Genomic DNA, 14,690 nt, shown 5'->3' on the forward strand with positions numbered 1-14,690 from the left:
CATATTGAGTTGACCTGCGTGTTCCTCCACCGCTCAAAAAACTAAACTATGATAAAGGTAGAAAACGTGATATGGAGAATAACTGGCGCTCACAGCTTAAGCAAATGAGAATACAACACTTCATTGAAACAGTAAGTGTCATTAACAGCCATAAAATGGGAAAGGATTAAGAGCATGGTACCTTTAAAGGTTTTCTAGTGAAAGCTGTTGTGTTAATTTTAATAACCTGTCAAACATAAGAGTGTGTAGCACATGTTAGTTAACTGGCATGTAAACAGGGCAATATGCTTTTTGGGTTAATGTTTTCCTGAATCCTACAGAAAACCTACCTTTCTTATACTCTTGGAAATCATCAAGGAAGACTCAGACCTTACAAGTGAATTTATTTACAAGTAGTTCTGCACCTTGTGCACTCATCCTTGATGGGAGAGGATCAGCCTCCGTTACTGGTCCTTGGCTGACTAATGCGTATGCAGTCCATCATCATCAATGCTGGTAGTAGGATGAACCATCTACAGATCTGGGTTATGTAAAGGGACGTCAGTTATATCTGTTAATGATTTACTTGAAATGAGTGTCACCTGCTCACATTGCTGGTGCTCTTCTCCATCATCAGGTAAGGGCATTAAGGTTGCTGGATTCAGAGTAACACACCTTTTCAAAATTACATTATCTGCCATTGGAAGGATTAGTTCATACTGGTATGCCCATTGTGGAGATAACGCTTGGGTCGCATACTGTTTGAGCAGTATTTCCACTTCATGCCCAACATGAAACTGTTATCAGGTATCTTAAAATGAGGGGATGACTTCTTTCTAATATTGTAGCTGCTGCTGCTGCTGCTACCGATTTGATACAGGTTGGTGATCCTGCTGCAACTGGATCTAATTAAGCAGAATATCATGTGCCTGGTCTCTGGTGAGGTCCTAATTTTGGTATTACTACCACGCTGCCTGTCCCTTTGTGTTCATGCACACAGAAGTTGAAGGGGTTTGTATAATCTGGGATCCTAAGGGTGGGAGCAGAAGCCAGAGGACGTTTTATTGCTCTAAAGGCTTTCTCTCTCTCCAGGACCCACCTTATAGGTTCTACTTCTTGTTGCCTCTCTCAGGGGTTTTGTTAATTCTTCTAATCCAGGAATCAATGGTTGACAAAATCCTACAGCTCTGAGGAAGCCTCATAACTGTTTCTTTGTGATTGCCCACGGGAGCTTAATTATAGCTTCTACTCTCTCTGGATTTATCACCCATTGCCCTTTCCTTAAAGCTTAGGTGTCTGACCTCTTTCTGACACAGCTAGAGTTTGGATGGAGATGCATGATGTCCTTTTTCTGCAAGAGCAGTACAAAGATGTACAGTGTCTATCATACAAGCAGTTTCATCCTTACTTACTAGCAGCAAATCATCTACATATTGTACAAGAACAGATTCTTCTGGTAATTCTATGTCTTTTAAATCATTCTTCAGGATTTGCAAAAAAATTTTAGGGGATCCTGCAAACCCCTGTGGGAATCATGTCCAGGTCATTTGTTGTCCCTTGCATGGAAAAGCAAATAGGAGTTGGCTGCCCTCTAACAGAATACTAAAAAAGCAGCAGTTAGATCACAGTAAAATACTTTGCCCAGTGCAGTATTTGAAAGAATATGACACGGAGATTAGGTCCCACTGTGTGTGGTGTTTCTACGTGCTGTTTAATTTCCTGTAAATCTTGCACAAACTGATATTCCAGATCCCCAGCTTTATCTAGTCTGTTCTTTCTCACAGGGAGTATTATAGAGCAACAGACATACTTTCAAAATCCCTTGGGCCAAGTATCAGTTTATCTGCTTCTAAATGATTTTCTCTGCCTCTTGAGAGATAGAATACAGTTTCAAAGCTGGCGAGGTTCCTCCCTTTGTTTTTATGTTTATGGGTTTAGCTGAAGCCAGCAACCCTGCATCAGTGCTAGTTTTACCTCACAGTTTTGTAGGTACTGATTTGAATGATTCTGATATTTTAAACTCATCTTTCAAATTTCCCATGATCACACGCATTCCCATGATTATGAGATCTGTCCCCTTGGGTGACAATCTCAACTCCACATCCAGGGTCTGTAAAAGATCCCTTCCTAATAAGCACACTGGGGAGTCCTCTGCCAATATGAACCTGCCCCAAACACTCTTATTCCCAATTATTACCAACAACAGCTTACTCAGAATTCTGTCTCCGCCTCCCGCTACCCCATGTATTACGACTCTATCATCTTCAGTCCTGGAATTTTCAGGGTAAAATCTAAAAGGGATAGGGTAGCCCCTGTATGTACTAAAAATTCAAGTTCACAGCCTCCCACTTCACAATTATATATCCTTTATGATCCAAATGAGTTTCCCATATACTGAATATTCGAAACCTCTCTGATTCTGCAAAGTTCTTCAGGTTTTCCTCTAGTCGTTGTGAACTGTTGTCCCCTCTTCCCAAAGGAGGGAGTTAGTAGGGGTTTTTTTCCATTGTTTCAGACATTATCTAACAGTTGATACAAATCATGATGATTTAATAGCTACCTTAACAAAGTAAGATTCATTACAATGAGGTGGGCAGTGGATCTATAACTAAGATATAACTGGACTTGATTAAACGTATTCTGCAACCTAACCTAGAGAATGCAATATTAAGAAGCAGTTTGTGATCATCATTTACAAGCCTATCAGACAAACAGATGTAAGAAACAAAGCAGAAAGCAATCTACCACTTCAGTAGGTGTTGTCTTTCTAATTAGTCTCCGTTTTCACTTGTAGAAGGAGCCGTTATTTCCTTGCTCATGAGGTACAAGAAGCCACAGAAAAAGGAGGTTAAATTAGAGTATAAATATTTGTAAATTCATTTTCTACAGAGTACCATTGTATTTACCACCATGGTCTTGCATTCCTTAAATATATCAAAACGTAATACACCTGTTGGTTCGTAAAATATTAAACCAAATCTAGAATAAGATGACTTCTTTTTTTTCCCTTCTGCAAATGAACCAAGTTAGCAGTACATCTTACTGGATAGCCTTGTGATCTCTTGTAGTTATTGGTACCCCCTAGTCAAGTTAAAACACAGTGAGCCAGAGGACAGGACTTCACTGAATAAATATCACGCTTCGTTCTGTCATGTTAATTGCCATTAAGCACACCATGGGAACATTAACACAGCTCTCACTGATCTCCAGTACAAAGATGTACACAGTAAGTTTGTCACCAATTAAAGAGCTTTTCTTCTTACTCAGGAATTACAGTATTATTTCTAGACCTTCTCCAGTCCTTTGCTTGGATGAAAGGATTCAAAAATGTCAAGAAATGAACATTTGTCTTCTCAACTGACAGCATTAAGCTATGAATTATTACATACTTGGAATCCCAGATTCTTCTCTGAATACACCTACATTTAATTTAAAGTAGATAGCATTTTAAAAAGTATATGCAAAAGACCTATAGATTATTTACAGAAATGAAGTTGTGCACTTTAGGAAGAGTACCATACATTGTTCTGGCAAAACCCTGGAGGTCAAAAGTCAATTAACTGGTGGTTTAGTTACCTGGCCAATTACACAAGTAAAAGTACCAAGTTAAGAGTTCTTGGGCAAGTCCTCAAATATGATAGAACTAATTAATACTACCAACTTAATTAAAAAATGGAATTAAAATGCTTCCAAATTCAGTTGCTCCCCAAGCCTTCAAGAGGCTCCTCATAAGCCTAAGAAGTTCTGCTTCTGGGCTGGCCAGAGACCCTCAGTTTTGCCACATGAAAGGGCAATTGTCAGCAAATGGCAAAATTCTATTTATTTTTTAATGCAAAATTCATCACCCTTTAGTGGCTGCTGTACTCAGTCTGCATGAGAAACAGCAAAGAATAATCACTACTATGTCCAGGAGGAAAAAACTTAGACCAGGGCTGCTGAATCCGTTGTGTGGTGTAGAAAAGGCAGGAGCAGGTTGCTCTGCGTGCACGTGTCTGCACAGACCAGGAAATGACGGTGCTTGGAAACGGCTGCAGACCCTGGACGGCTGTTTACTTCCTCCCTACATGAACCGGATGCACTGAAACTGAAAGTCTTGAGTCAGATGGGTTGTGAAAGATTTGCACAACCTTATCTCAGCTTTCTTCCCTGACCTGGGGCTTGGTCTGGTGATATTTGTGCTAGAAAACAAACTTCCATAAACGGGGACATCGCGAGGAGCTGAGAACAGCTGGACCTCCCAGGCACAGAGAAGGCAACACTGGGACACGGGTGGTGAGAGAAACACGGGGAGGAGAGAGCGGGGCTTGTGACGAGCCGTGGGCTCATGGGAACGGCACATCGAGACTGCTGAAAGGAGTTAATCCCGGGACCACAAAGCTCCTTTCTGTCCTTTAGACAAGGATGAGAACCAGTAGGCTTTCGTAAAGCAGCAGTGGGAGGTGGGAGGGGAAAAGAAGAGGATGGGATGCTTTGGTTTGTGTTTGCTTTTTTTTGAATGACATCAGAGCAAATGCTGAGTTTTATCTGGAAGGGGTTTAATCAAGCTGCCCTGACTGAAACCTGGTAAAGCAGAAGTCTTAACCATGCTGTCTTGTGTCTGTACCCACAGCTGTGCCAGCACGTTGCCCATCTGCCCCTGCCCCTGGGGTTCCCTGGTGCCCCTTGAGCTCAACCTGCCCTGACCTGCCACAGGACACGTCCCTGCAGAGCCCCACCACCCAACCATGCTGCGTTTCCTCTGGGACAGCATCTCCATCCAGGTGCTCCTCATCTTCCTCATTGTGTTCCTGCTCGTTGCCAACTACATGAAGCACAGAAAGCCCAAGGGCTTCCCTCCACAACCCTTCTATCTCCCCATTGTGGGGCACATCTACCTGATGAACTTCAGCAATCCCATGATGACAGTACAGAAGGTAAGGGGATGGTGGGTACTGTAGGGAAGGGGAGAGATGGGGTTGTGTCTCTGCCACCTTTGCAGTGTGGGGAGGGGGTTAACCCGAACCCCATGGCCCAGGAGGACTTGCAGGAGCTCACCCCAGGGCGAGCAGGACATTTGCCCTCAGTCGGCAGCAACGTGGATGAAGTTTGCCCCGGCATGAAGAAGGAGACAACTGGGAAGCAATCCTCTGGGTAAAGGGCAAGGCCTGACAACACGGATGCTGTCACAGCTGTAGGTGCCCCGTAGGTCTCAGTGGGCACTGGGAGGGTATTTGGGAAGGGAGAGAAACAAAAGCTGGAAAAACACAGGACTGGAAGATCAAACTGGCAGAGTTTTGCTTGATTTATGGCCAATAAGCTCCAACTCCTCATCTGTGATTTGGGAAAAGAGGAAAGAAAACAGACCACATACAGACAAGCAGGCATTTTTAGAAACACCCTGTCTCGTCTCCTATTCTCAGCTTCCCTTATTTTCACTTATGTCATATGCCAGGCCAACCCTATCCTGACAGACACACTAATTGCAAATGTAACTCAAATTTATTTGATCCCCCTCCCAGCTTAATGAAAAATATGGGGACATCTTCAGCTTGGAGATGGGCACGGCATCCTTTGTGTTTGTTAATGGGCTGCGGATGGTTAAGGAAGTTCTTGTAAACCAAGGAGAAAATTTCCTGGATCGCCCTGAAATGGCCCTTTACAAGGAGGTCTTCAGCAACAGGGGTGAGTTATCTCTTAGGACACAGATCTCAGCTGTAAGGTCAAATCAGTGACCCAGCAGAGGTTCAACACAGGTACACGTAAGGCAGAGCCCTGGAGCTTTTTGTCCTCGGTGGTAGGATCTGCCTTGTATCACAGTGTCGTGTTTCCGGCAGGACTGCTGTCTTCCAACGGGCACTTGTGGAAGCAGCAGAGGAGGTTCACCTTGTCCACCCTCCGAAACTTCGGCTTGGGGAAGAGGAGCCTGGAGAAGCGCATCCAGGAGGAGTGCCGGTACCTCGTGGATGCGTTTGGGGATGAGCAGGGTAAGTGCCATGTCCCCTTATAAGCTGAGATGAAGGCAAAAACCAGTATGACTCATTAGTCACTGCATACTGAAAAATACCTTACCTTGCAAGCAATGCTAGCACACTGCCAGCATCCCAGCTCCCTTTTACAGGTGATTTTCCTTCAGACTGACTGGTGAATGCCTGTAGCTAATCTGCAGTCTTGGCCAGATCCTGGGGTGGTGAGGCATCCTGGGAATGCAGGAGGGTGCCCGTCAGGGACCACTCATTTCACTCCTATTTGCTGAATAGTTTACTTCTGACAACTGTGTTTTCTTGTTCTTTTCTGGTAAGACTCGAAGAAAATTGATCATTCTCTTTGTCTTCTGCAGGTAATTCTTTCGACCCTCACTTTAAAATCAATAACGCCGTTTCAAACATCATCTGCTCCATCACCTTTGGCAATCGCTTTGAATACCATGATGAGGACTTCCAAAAATTGCTGCAGCTGATAGGTGAGAGCATTACCAAAAGCGGGACCATCATGAGCCAGGTACAGCCTCCTGCCACCAACATGGACATAGCGGACTTTTGCAGTGCTGTAGCTTGTCCTGTGGAGTCAGCCCCAAAACCTGTAGCTTTTTCATCACTAAACTTGGTTGTCATTCGATATTCCCATAATTTATTTCTGCCCTTTTCTTCCAGCTCTGCAATGCTCTTGTCATCTCACCCAACATTCCCTTTCCTGCCCCTTAACTGCCAACCTGCCTGCTGTAATGCCAGGTAGTGCGAGTCTCTCTGTGACAGGAATACCAATCCCTTGTCAAACTCTACCAGAGATCAACTATTTCCACCAACTCCAGCAATTTAGTCAGTGTGGCACTGCAGGCTCCTCAGGTTTAACAAATGAAGAGTCTTTTCCGTCCTTTATTCAATTTGAATTTCACCTCTTCTCTCCAAAGCTGTACAACTCCTTCCCATCTATACTAAAGTTCTTCCCTGGATCACATCAAACCTTTTTTAAAAACTGGAGGTTGATGAGAAATTTCGTGAAAGAGAGGATTGACAAACACAAGGAGGACTGGAACCCCTCGGAGAGCCGGGACTTCATCGACTGCTACCTGCAGGAGATAGCCAAGGTCAGCGCCGCAGAGCAAAGCCCTCTGCAGCGGAGCTTAGAAATCCAGAGGGATGAGAAACGAGCCCAAATTCTCCATCTGAGCTGCCTGTGGCCAGTTATGAGCTTAGGATGGACATCACCCATCGACAGGATGGAGGTGCAGGGGGCCAGCAGTTTCTGCCAAAATGCCTGGGGTTGACTTGGACTAAGCCTGGTGTCAGGGCAGCCCTGAGTGTTAATGCGTCACTAACACATCTTTTTGTGAAGGACAATGGCGATGGCACCTTCCAGGAGGAAAACCTTGTGGCATGTGCACTCGACTTGTTTTTAGCTGGGACTGAGACCACTTCAACAACCATCCGCTGGGCTCTGCTGTTTATGGCCATGTATCCGGAAATTCAAGGTACTACTATAAAAAGGTCAGCACTTTTCCTTGCTGTTAGCCTTCACAAATTAGTGAGACAGTTTCTTTTTGAGCGAGAAATCATTATTCTCATGGCACTCACATAAAGAAGTATCCACACTGCAACAACCCCACATTGTACTGCAGGTTGGTTTTTTGGTTTAGTTTGGTTTTTTTTGTGTTGTAGCTTGTCTGATCCCTGCTCTTTCCCACCAGCCCGTGTGCAAGCAGAGATCGACACGGTCATTGGGCAGGCGCGGCAGCCAGCCCTGGATGACAGGAGCAACATGCCCTACACCAACGCCGTCATCCACGAAGTGCAGAGGAGAGGCAACATTGCCCCTTTCACATTGCCAAGACTGACAGTGAAGGACACAGTCGTGGATGGCTTCCGCATACCAAAGGTAACCCCACTGCTGAGCAATGAGACTTAAGCGAATGACTCCTTGTTCCCCAGGAACGTTTCACCAGCCCAGGTCCATCCTGTGCAGACAGGAGTAGAGACAGAGCTACTCTGCACTGGCCACAGTGCACTCCTATTGAACATGTATTTTTGCCATCCAAACAATGTTCTCCAGCACACTGAGTGGTACAGTGCCATTTGGGATGACACCCCCACTGCACACACCGTTGAGGCACAGATTGCATCTCACAGCTTTTACAGGAACTTGAGCCCAAGACTAGAGTAGATAAAAGTGATGCTGATGAGGGAAATATGTGGGTTTGTAAACATCACACGTCTGAACACACAAGGAGTAGGAAATCTGCCCATGCAGGGGTGCCGGACAAATGATTGCAGCAGAATTTGAATATGAATGTTCTTCACGGAGAATAGACTCAAAATTAAATGCCTCACGTGCTCTCAGTTCAATTTACATTTCTTTTTATCCTCTTAGGGCACTGGTTTGATTGCAAATTTAACCTCTGTGATGTTTGACAAGAACGAGTGGGAAACCCCTGACACTTTTAACCCCGGGCATTTCCTGAAGGATGGTCAGTTCTGGAGAAGAGACCCCTTTATACCATTTTCCATAGGTAAGATTTGCTGGAATTTGCTGCTTCTGAGCTTATGCACTGGGATGTGAATGCCAACTGCACCCTGGGAGATGCTGCTCAAGCAGTGCTCACATGGCCACAAAGCATCACAACCACACTCTGAGTTCTTTCTTGTCCAACTTCACCTACATAAGACAGATGAGGATGAAGAAAAGACAATAAAACTGTCAAAGACTGTAGAAACACCTTCACCAAGCAGAGCATTGCCCTTGGCTCCTGCTCCCACCTGGCTGAGATCACTGGAGGCTGCACTGTTGCCATCACAGGGGACCCACACAACAGCTTCCCCAAGGACACTCCTTTTACTACCTCTCTTTCTTGTGCCATTTACCACCTCTCTTTCTCGACTCCCTCTCTGTCCCCTCTGTCCCCTCTGTTTGGCGTAGCTCAAACAAACCACTTCTCCCAGCATGTGCATGTCCAGGCCGTTTGTGTCAGCGCAGCTTATCCAAGCAGGGGAGGATTCAATGCCTGTACATACGGTTACACACACATGCCCTCAAAATCCTGCAACTGGGGACACAGCCCGTGCTGTAATGCTAATGTGGTTATTGGGGAACTCAGTGGGGATGCAAAACTCATCCAGGAAAGGGGGTTACGTGCCTCGGCTGTGGTGCTAAGGGAAGGCAGAGGCTGTTGTGGCAGCAAAAGCAGCTGGGCAGCCAGCGCAGGCTGAGGAAGCCATGGGTGACTGTCTCCGCAGGGAAGCGCTCCTGCCCGGGTGAGCTGCTGGCCCGCACCGAGCTCTTCCTCTTCTTCACGGCTTTGCTCCAGAAATTCACCTTCCAGGCACCACCGGACACCACACTCAGCCTCCAGTTCAAGATGAGCATCACACTGGGCCCAAAACCCTACAAGATCTGTGCTGTGCCTCGGTAGGGAAGCCTTGGCCACTGTCCTCACAGGGAAAATCCTTTGCCATGGATGCTGAAAGCGAGCCCTAGTTGGCTCCCCCGGGCAGGGTTAACAACCATCTGTCTCCAGGAAGAGACTGGGTGGTTTGTTGGTTTCTTTTCAATCAACTGCAAAATCATTTCCTTTTAGAAGCAGACTTTTCACTCTGTATCACATGGGAAAGGTGACCAGCCTGGAATCTGCCAGGGCACAGAAGTGCCCTTGCGATAGGGCACAGTAAATATAAGAGGAGCTTGGGCCTTTCAACATTTTTAGATTCTGTTATACGTGACATGTAAGCTGTTAAAAGAAAAAAAATCACTCCTCATCTTTCATGTGCATTAATAAATCCTTACGAAAACATTTTTGTCATGGAGCATTCTGTAAAGTGAAGACCACCACAGGCCATTTCCAGCACTGGCTGTAGCCTTCATCCTGCCCCATGTTTTGGGAGGGGAACAGGGGGCTGCGAGCCCACCGGGGCAGAGGCAGCCGCACAGCACCCGACCCATGTCCCCGCGGCATTGCTCTCCAGTAGCAGAGAGGTTGGCACTGTAACAGCAAAGGCAATTCCTACAGAACTGAATAAAATCACTGACCCTGACAGGACAAGAAAACAAGCAGGGAAGACACCAAAGCCTGTGGCCAGGTCCTGGTATGTCACAGCAACAACACTGTGACACCCCCATGGAGCACAGTGCTCTCCACTCTGACAGACCCCTCAATAAATCATCTGTGCTTGTAGCTACAGACGTGTTAGGTCCTGCCTCTTAGAACCTGCCAAGTCCTACCTATTTACCTGCCTGGCATCACCGAGTGCCTGGTGTGCCTGGGGGGCACAGGGGTGAGCTCCAGCAACACACAGTGCATGGCTGAGCCTGCTGCACTCAACAGCCTTGTGAAGAAAAGGGTCCCAGCAGCAAATTTCGATCATTTTAAACCATCACATGCAAGGTGAAACAGTCCCAGGATTCACAACCGATGGTTCACACCAGTAAATGCATCGATTCAGTAACAGTTGCACCGTGGGACCCCAGCAAGGTCCCTGAGCACAGGGAGCTGCAGCTGCCAGCAGCGGGACCGGGGCCGGCTGCAGGAAACCACGTCACAGCACACCCCCGATCAATTCTCAGGGTAGATTTGACATGGCAAGTGAGGGATTTCTGAGAGAAATCATTTCATACCTGCAGTTTTCTCCTCGTAGTTGTTCCAGCTGTAACTGCATGAATATTCTTCTTTGGCACTGCAGTATTTGGATCATCAAGAGACTCATCTAACTGCTCTGGCCTGTGCTTCATAATCTCAATTTCTGATATCAAGCTGCTTCTTTCATCCTGGAGGGCAGTCACCTGGTGCAGATAAAACAGCATCAACATTGTCAGACCTGTCCAGCTGGGAAGAAATGAAGCAAGACAGCTGTATGTCAACAAATTAGTTTATGAAAAAGTTGAGTGTCTAGAAATTTTAGAATGTAATTTACCGTCCTCACAGGGAAAATCCTTTGTTACGAATCCTGAAAACGAGACCTCAGCTGCTCCCCTGGGTTGGTGGGAACAACCACCCATCTCTGGGTAGCTGGGCATTTTGTTGGTTTATTTCCAAGCAATTGCAAAATAATTTCTTTTACAAGCAGACTTTGCACTTTGTATCACATGGGAAAAGTGATCAGCCTGCGATCTGCCAGGGCACTTTCAGGCTTGCAATAGTGCACTGTAAATCAGTGAGGGGCTTGGGCCTTTCCTGCTTTCATCATGAATGGCCACACTTCCCAGTGGCAGGAGAAGGAACAACACTTTAGAGACTGCAGTGTTCAGGCTGTGGCTGTGAGTTGTGAAAGAGCACTACAAGCCTTTGCTTTAAAACATTCATGCAAGTACTCATTGCTAACTGGTCTTTGTTATCCTTGACTAGTAATCCATTAAAAAAGTCACTCAAATACATCTTATTCTTGTGCATCTGTAAATCCTTACCAAAACTCTTTTGTCATGAGATCCTGTACAAAGTGAAAACCAACACACGCCATTTCCAGCACCGACTGTAGCCTTCAGCCCTGCCCCCATGTTTTTGGCAGGGGGCTGGAAGACCACCAGGCAGAGGCAGCCGCACAGCACCCGACCCATGTCCCTGCAGCATTGCTCTCCAGTAGCAGAGAGGCTGGCACTGTAACAGCAAAGGCAATTCTTACAGAACTGATGAACATCACTGATCCTGACAGGACAATCAGCCTAGCACGGAAAACATCAAAGTCTATGGCTGGGTCAGGTGTGTCACAGCAACAACACTGTGACACCCACATGGAGCAAAGTGCTCTCCACTCTGACAGAACCCTGAATAAATCATCTGCACTTGTAGCTATAAAAGTAATAAGTGTCATTAACAGCCATAAAATGGAAAAGGATTAAGACAATAGAACCTTTAAAAGCTTTCTATTGAAACCTGGTTTTGTTAATTTTAACATCCCATCAAACATAACAGCATGTAGCATGTTAGTTAACTGCTATTTAAACAGGGACAATATACTTCTTAGGTTATGTTTTCCTGAATCCTACAGAAAACCTATCTTTCTTATACTCTCGGAAAACACCAAGAAAGACAGAGACCTTACTAGTGAAATAGTTTAACTGAGAAGTGTCAGTCAATATTAGGGCTTCAAATAAACACAGTTTTATAATCCCCTAAACATATCATGGTGACAAAATTAGATTAAGTATCAGATACTTAGAGTATACAGTATTAGAAACAGTTTCCTCATGATCATCATTTACAAGTCTCTCAGTCAAACAGCTGTAAAAAACAAAGCAGTGATTAATCTACTAGTCCAGGAGGTGTTGTCCTTGTGGGTTCATGTGTGGAAGGACCCATTATTTCTTTGTTCATGAGCTACAGAAAGAAGCCACCAGAAAAGGAGGTTTATTTAGATATTAAATATCTGTAAATTCACAGTCTACTGAGCACCAGTTGTATTTAACACCATGGCCTTGCATCCATTCAATATATCAAAATATATTATTTATAATAATGAAACAACAGCTCATGGTTGCTGAAGTATTTAAACAAATCTAGAATAAGATGATGGTACTTTTGGCCCACTCCTCTTCACGTTAACCACATTAACAGTAATATCTTATTGCATGAATCTCCTCTCTATTGAAGCAATTGCTACCCCCTAGTCAGTTCAAAATAGAGTGAGCCAAAGAACAGGACTTCACTTACTTAATTCAATAGCTAACCCACTTTGTGTCACCTTAACTGCCATTAAGCACGTGATGGGAACATTATCCTGTCTCCAATACAAAGATGTACACAGTAAGTTTGTCAACAACTAAAGGCTTCACTTCTTGCTCAGGAATTACAGTTTTATTTCTAGACCTTCTACAGAAAGAAGGTTTGTTTAGTCAACAAACAAGAGGCTTATGGATTCATTTCTCCCAGCAGGACATTTATAGCATTAAAGACAATGTAGTCAATTGAAATCTACGCTTTAAAGCCAACTACCAGTTCCACTGTTACTTTGTGTGGATGAAGCAGTTCACAAAGACCGATAAATGGGTATTTGCATTCTCAACTGACAGCATGAGGCTGTGAATTATTACTCACCTCTCGAATAGCAGTCAGGAAAACATACTGAGCAGAGTCTTCAAGGGTCTTGATCTTCTCTATGTGTTCTGTGAAAAAGAATTTGTAGTGACTCCTGACAAAGTTCATCTTAATGGCCTGAATAGCACAACATACCACTTGCACAAAGATCCAGAAGAAACTGTTCCTACAAAGCTGCTTGAAAACACGTAGTGCTCTTTTTATACAGAGCACTACCATGAATCAACCAGGCGTAGACAACACAGATGTCTTTAACTCATCTGTTAGAGGGCTTCATACATGGCAGCCAGATGTCACACACTGAGCCTCTCTTGAGCCAGCAAAGACCCTGCCCAATGTTTGTCTCCAGCCCTCAGTGCGAATGTGTGTTTGGGAAAGGGGCACTCAATCCACTGCAGCCAAAGACCTTTCCCATACTTGGAATCCCAGAATTTTCTCTGATTGAGTCCACATTTAAACTAAAATAGACAGCATTAAAAAAAATATGCAAAACACCTATCAATTAATTAGTGCAATGAAGTTGCGCACTTTAGTAAGAGTTCCGTAAGATTGTTGTGGCAAACCCACAAGTTTTGAAAGTCAATGAACTGTGGTTTAATTAACTGACCACTTATGCAAGAGAAAGCAAAACTAGTGCATTAAAAGTTGTTGGGCCAGACCACAAATATGAAGAATTAATTAATTCTGCTGACATAAAGAAATGAAATGCTTCCAAATTCAGTTGCTCCCCAAGCCTTCAAAAAGCTCCTTGGAGGCCTGAAGAAGTTCTACTTCTGGGCTGGCCAGAGAGCCCCAGTCCTGGCAATACAGAAGGGCTCAGCACCTGCTATCACAACTAATCCCAGGTGAGACCAGGAAGCCAGAAGATCGTCTGGCGAGTTTTTCTATATCATACCCTTTAAAAAACTCTCATCAAGCACCATAGTCCATAATTCCTTGCAGGATCTTCTTCAGATTACTGGACTAATTTTTGCACATGAAAGATGAGGTTATAGGTTTTATTAAATTCTTAATTTTGCTGAAATAAAATAATAATCTATAATAATATGTTCACATAGCAGCTCTATCAGAGGAGCTTGTAATGACAGGGGAAGAGAAATATCACAAGAGAAAATCCTCATGCAGCAATGCTGGAAGGCACTTAAACCATCAACAGACAGTTCAAGTTCCTTTAAGAGAACTTAAGAAGTCTGAGCTTAATTCTATGGGTTTTGGACTGCAAGATATTCTCAGGACAGACAATATCCAACCCCACATACTTCTACTAACTCTAGTTTAGAATACCTTTATTCTCCAGTTGTCACCAACATCATCCTTAATGAGATTTAGCCAAGATGCATCAAACCAAGCAACATCTCTGAAACAAAATTAAATGGTTAAACATCAACAAACACACAAATAAATGAAGATACCAGAGTCCCAGCATTAAATCATCAGCTGTTTGACTACAGTATCTAATGACACACAAACTCCTGGAGACCAGAAGTTATACCTATGTCACAGGAAATTTCTATCCTGACAGCTGAATTAAGACACTGCCTTCCGGGGCAGGAAAGATTTTTGTACATGCTTGAGCTTGCTACAGCGAGGAACACAAGGATGTGAAGGCCTTTGTCATTTGCTGACATGCTGAATGTTTATACCTGTTTACAGAAATGGAGTTACGCCCTTTAGGAAGAGTACCATACATTGTTCTGGCAAAACCCTGGAGGTCAAA

At 44.4% G+C, this 14,690-nt stretch overlaps 1 protein-coding gene across 2 annotated transcripts; it reads left to right on the forward strand.

The window, feature by feature from the left end:
• Positions 1–9,737, forward strand: LOC139825437 (cytochrome P450 2J2-like). Of its 2 annotated transcripts, none has more exons than XM_071810136.1 (10): positions 1–131; positions 4,589–4,892; positions 5,478–5,640; positions 5,793–5,942; positions 6,296–6,456; positions 6,866–7,042; positions 7,291–7,426; positions 7,643–7,830; positions 8,323–8,461; positions 9,186–9,737. In XM_071810136.1, exons 2-10 carry the CDS (start codon positions 4,704–4,706, stop codon positions 9,359–9,361), a joined length of 1,479 nt encoding a protein of 492 aa, XP_071666237.1. In that variant the 5' UTR covers positions 1–131; positions 4,589–4,703; the 3' UTR covers positions 9,362–9,737. The 2 variants fall into 2 exon arrangements, with proteins under 2 accessions (XP_071666237.1, XP_071666236.1); XM_071810135.1 differs by lacking the exon at positions 1–131 and adding an exon at positions 4,034–4,251.
• The last annotated feature ends 4,953 nt before the right edge of the window (positions 9,738–14,690 follow it).

Source organism: Patagioenas fasciata, chromosome 6 (assembly GCF_037038585.1).
Source record: "Patagioenas fasciata isolate bPatFas1 chromosome 6, bPatFas1.hap1, whole genome shotgun sequence".
Classification (NCBI taxonomy): domain Eukaryota; kingdom Metazoa; phylum Chordata; class Aves; order Columbiformes; family Columbidae; genus Patagioenas; species Patagioenas fasciata.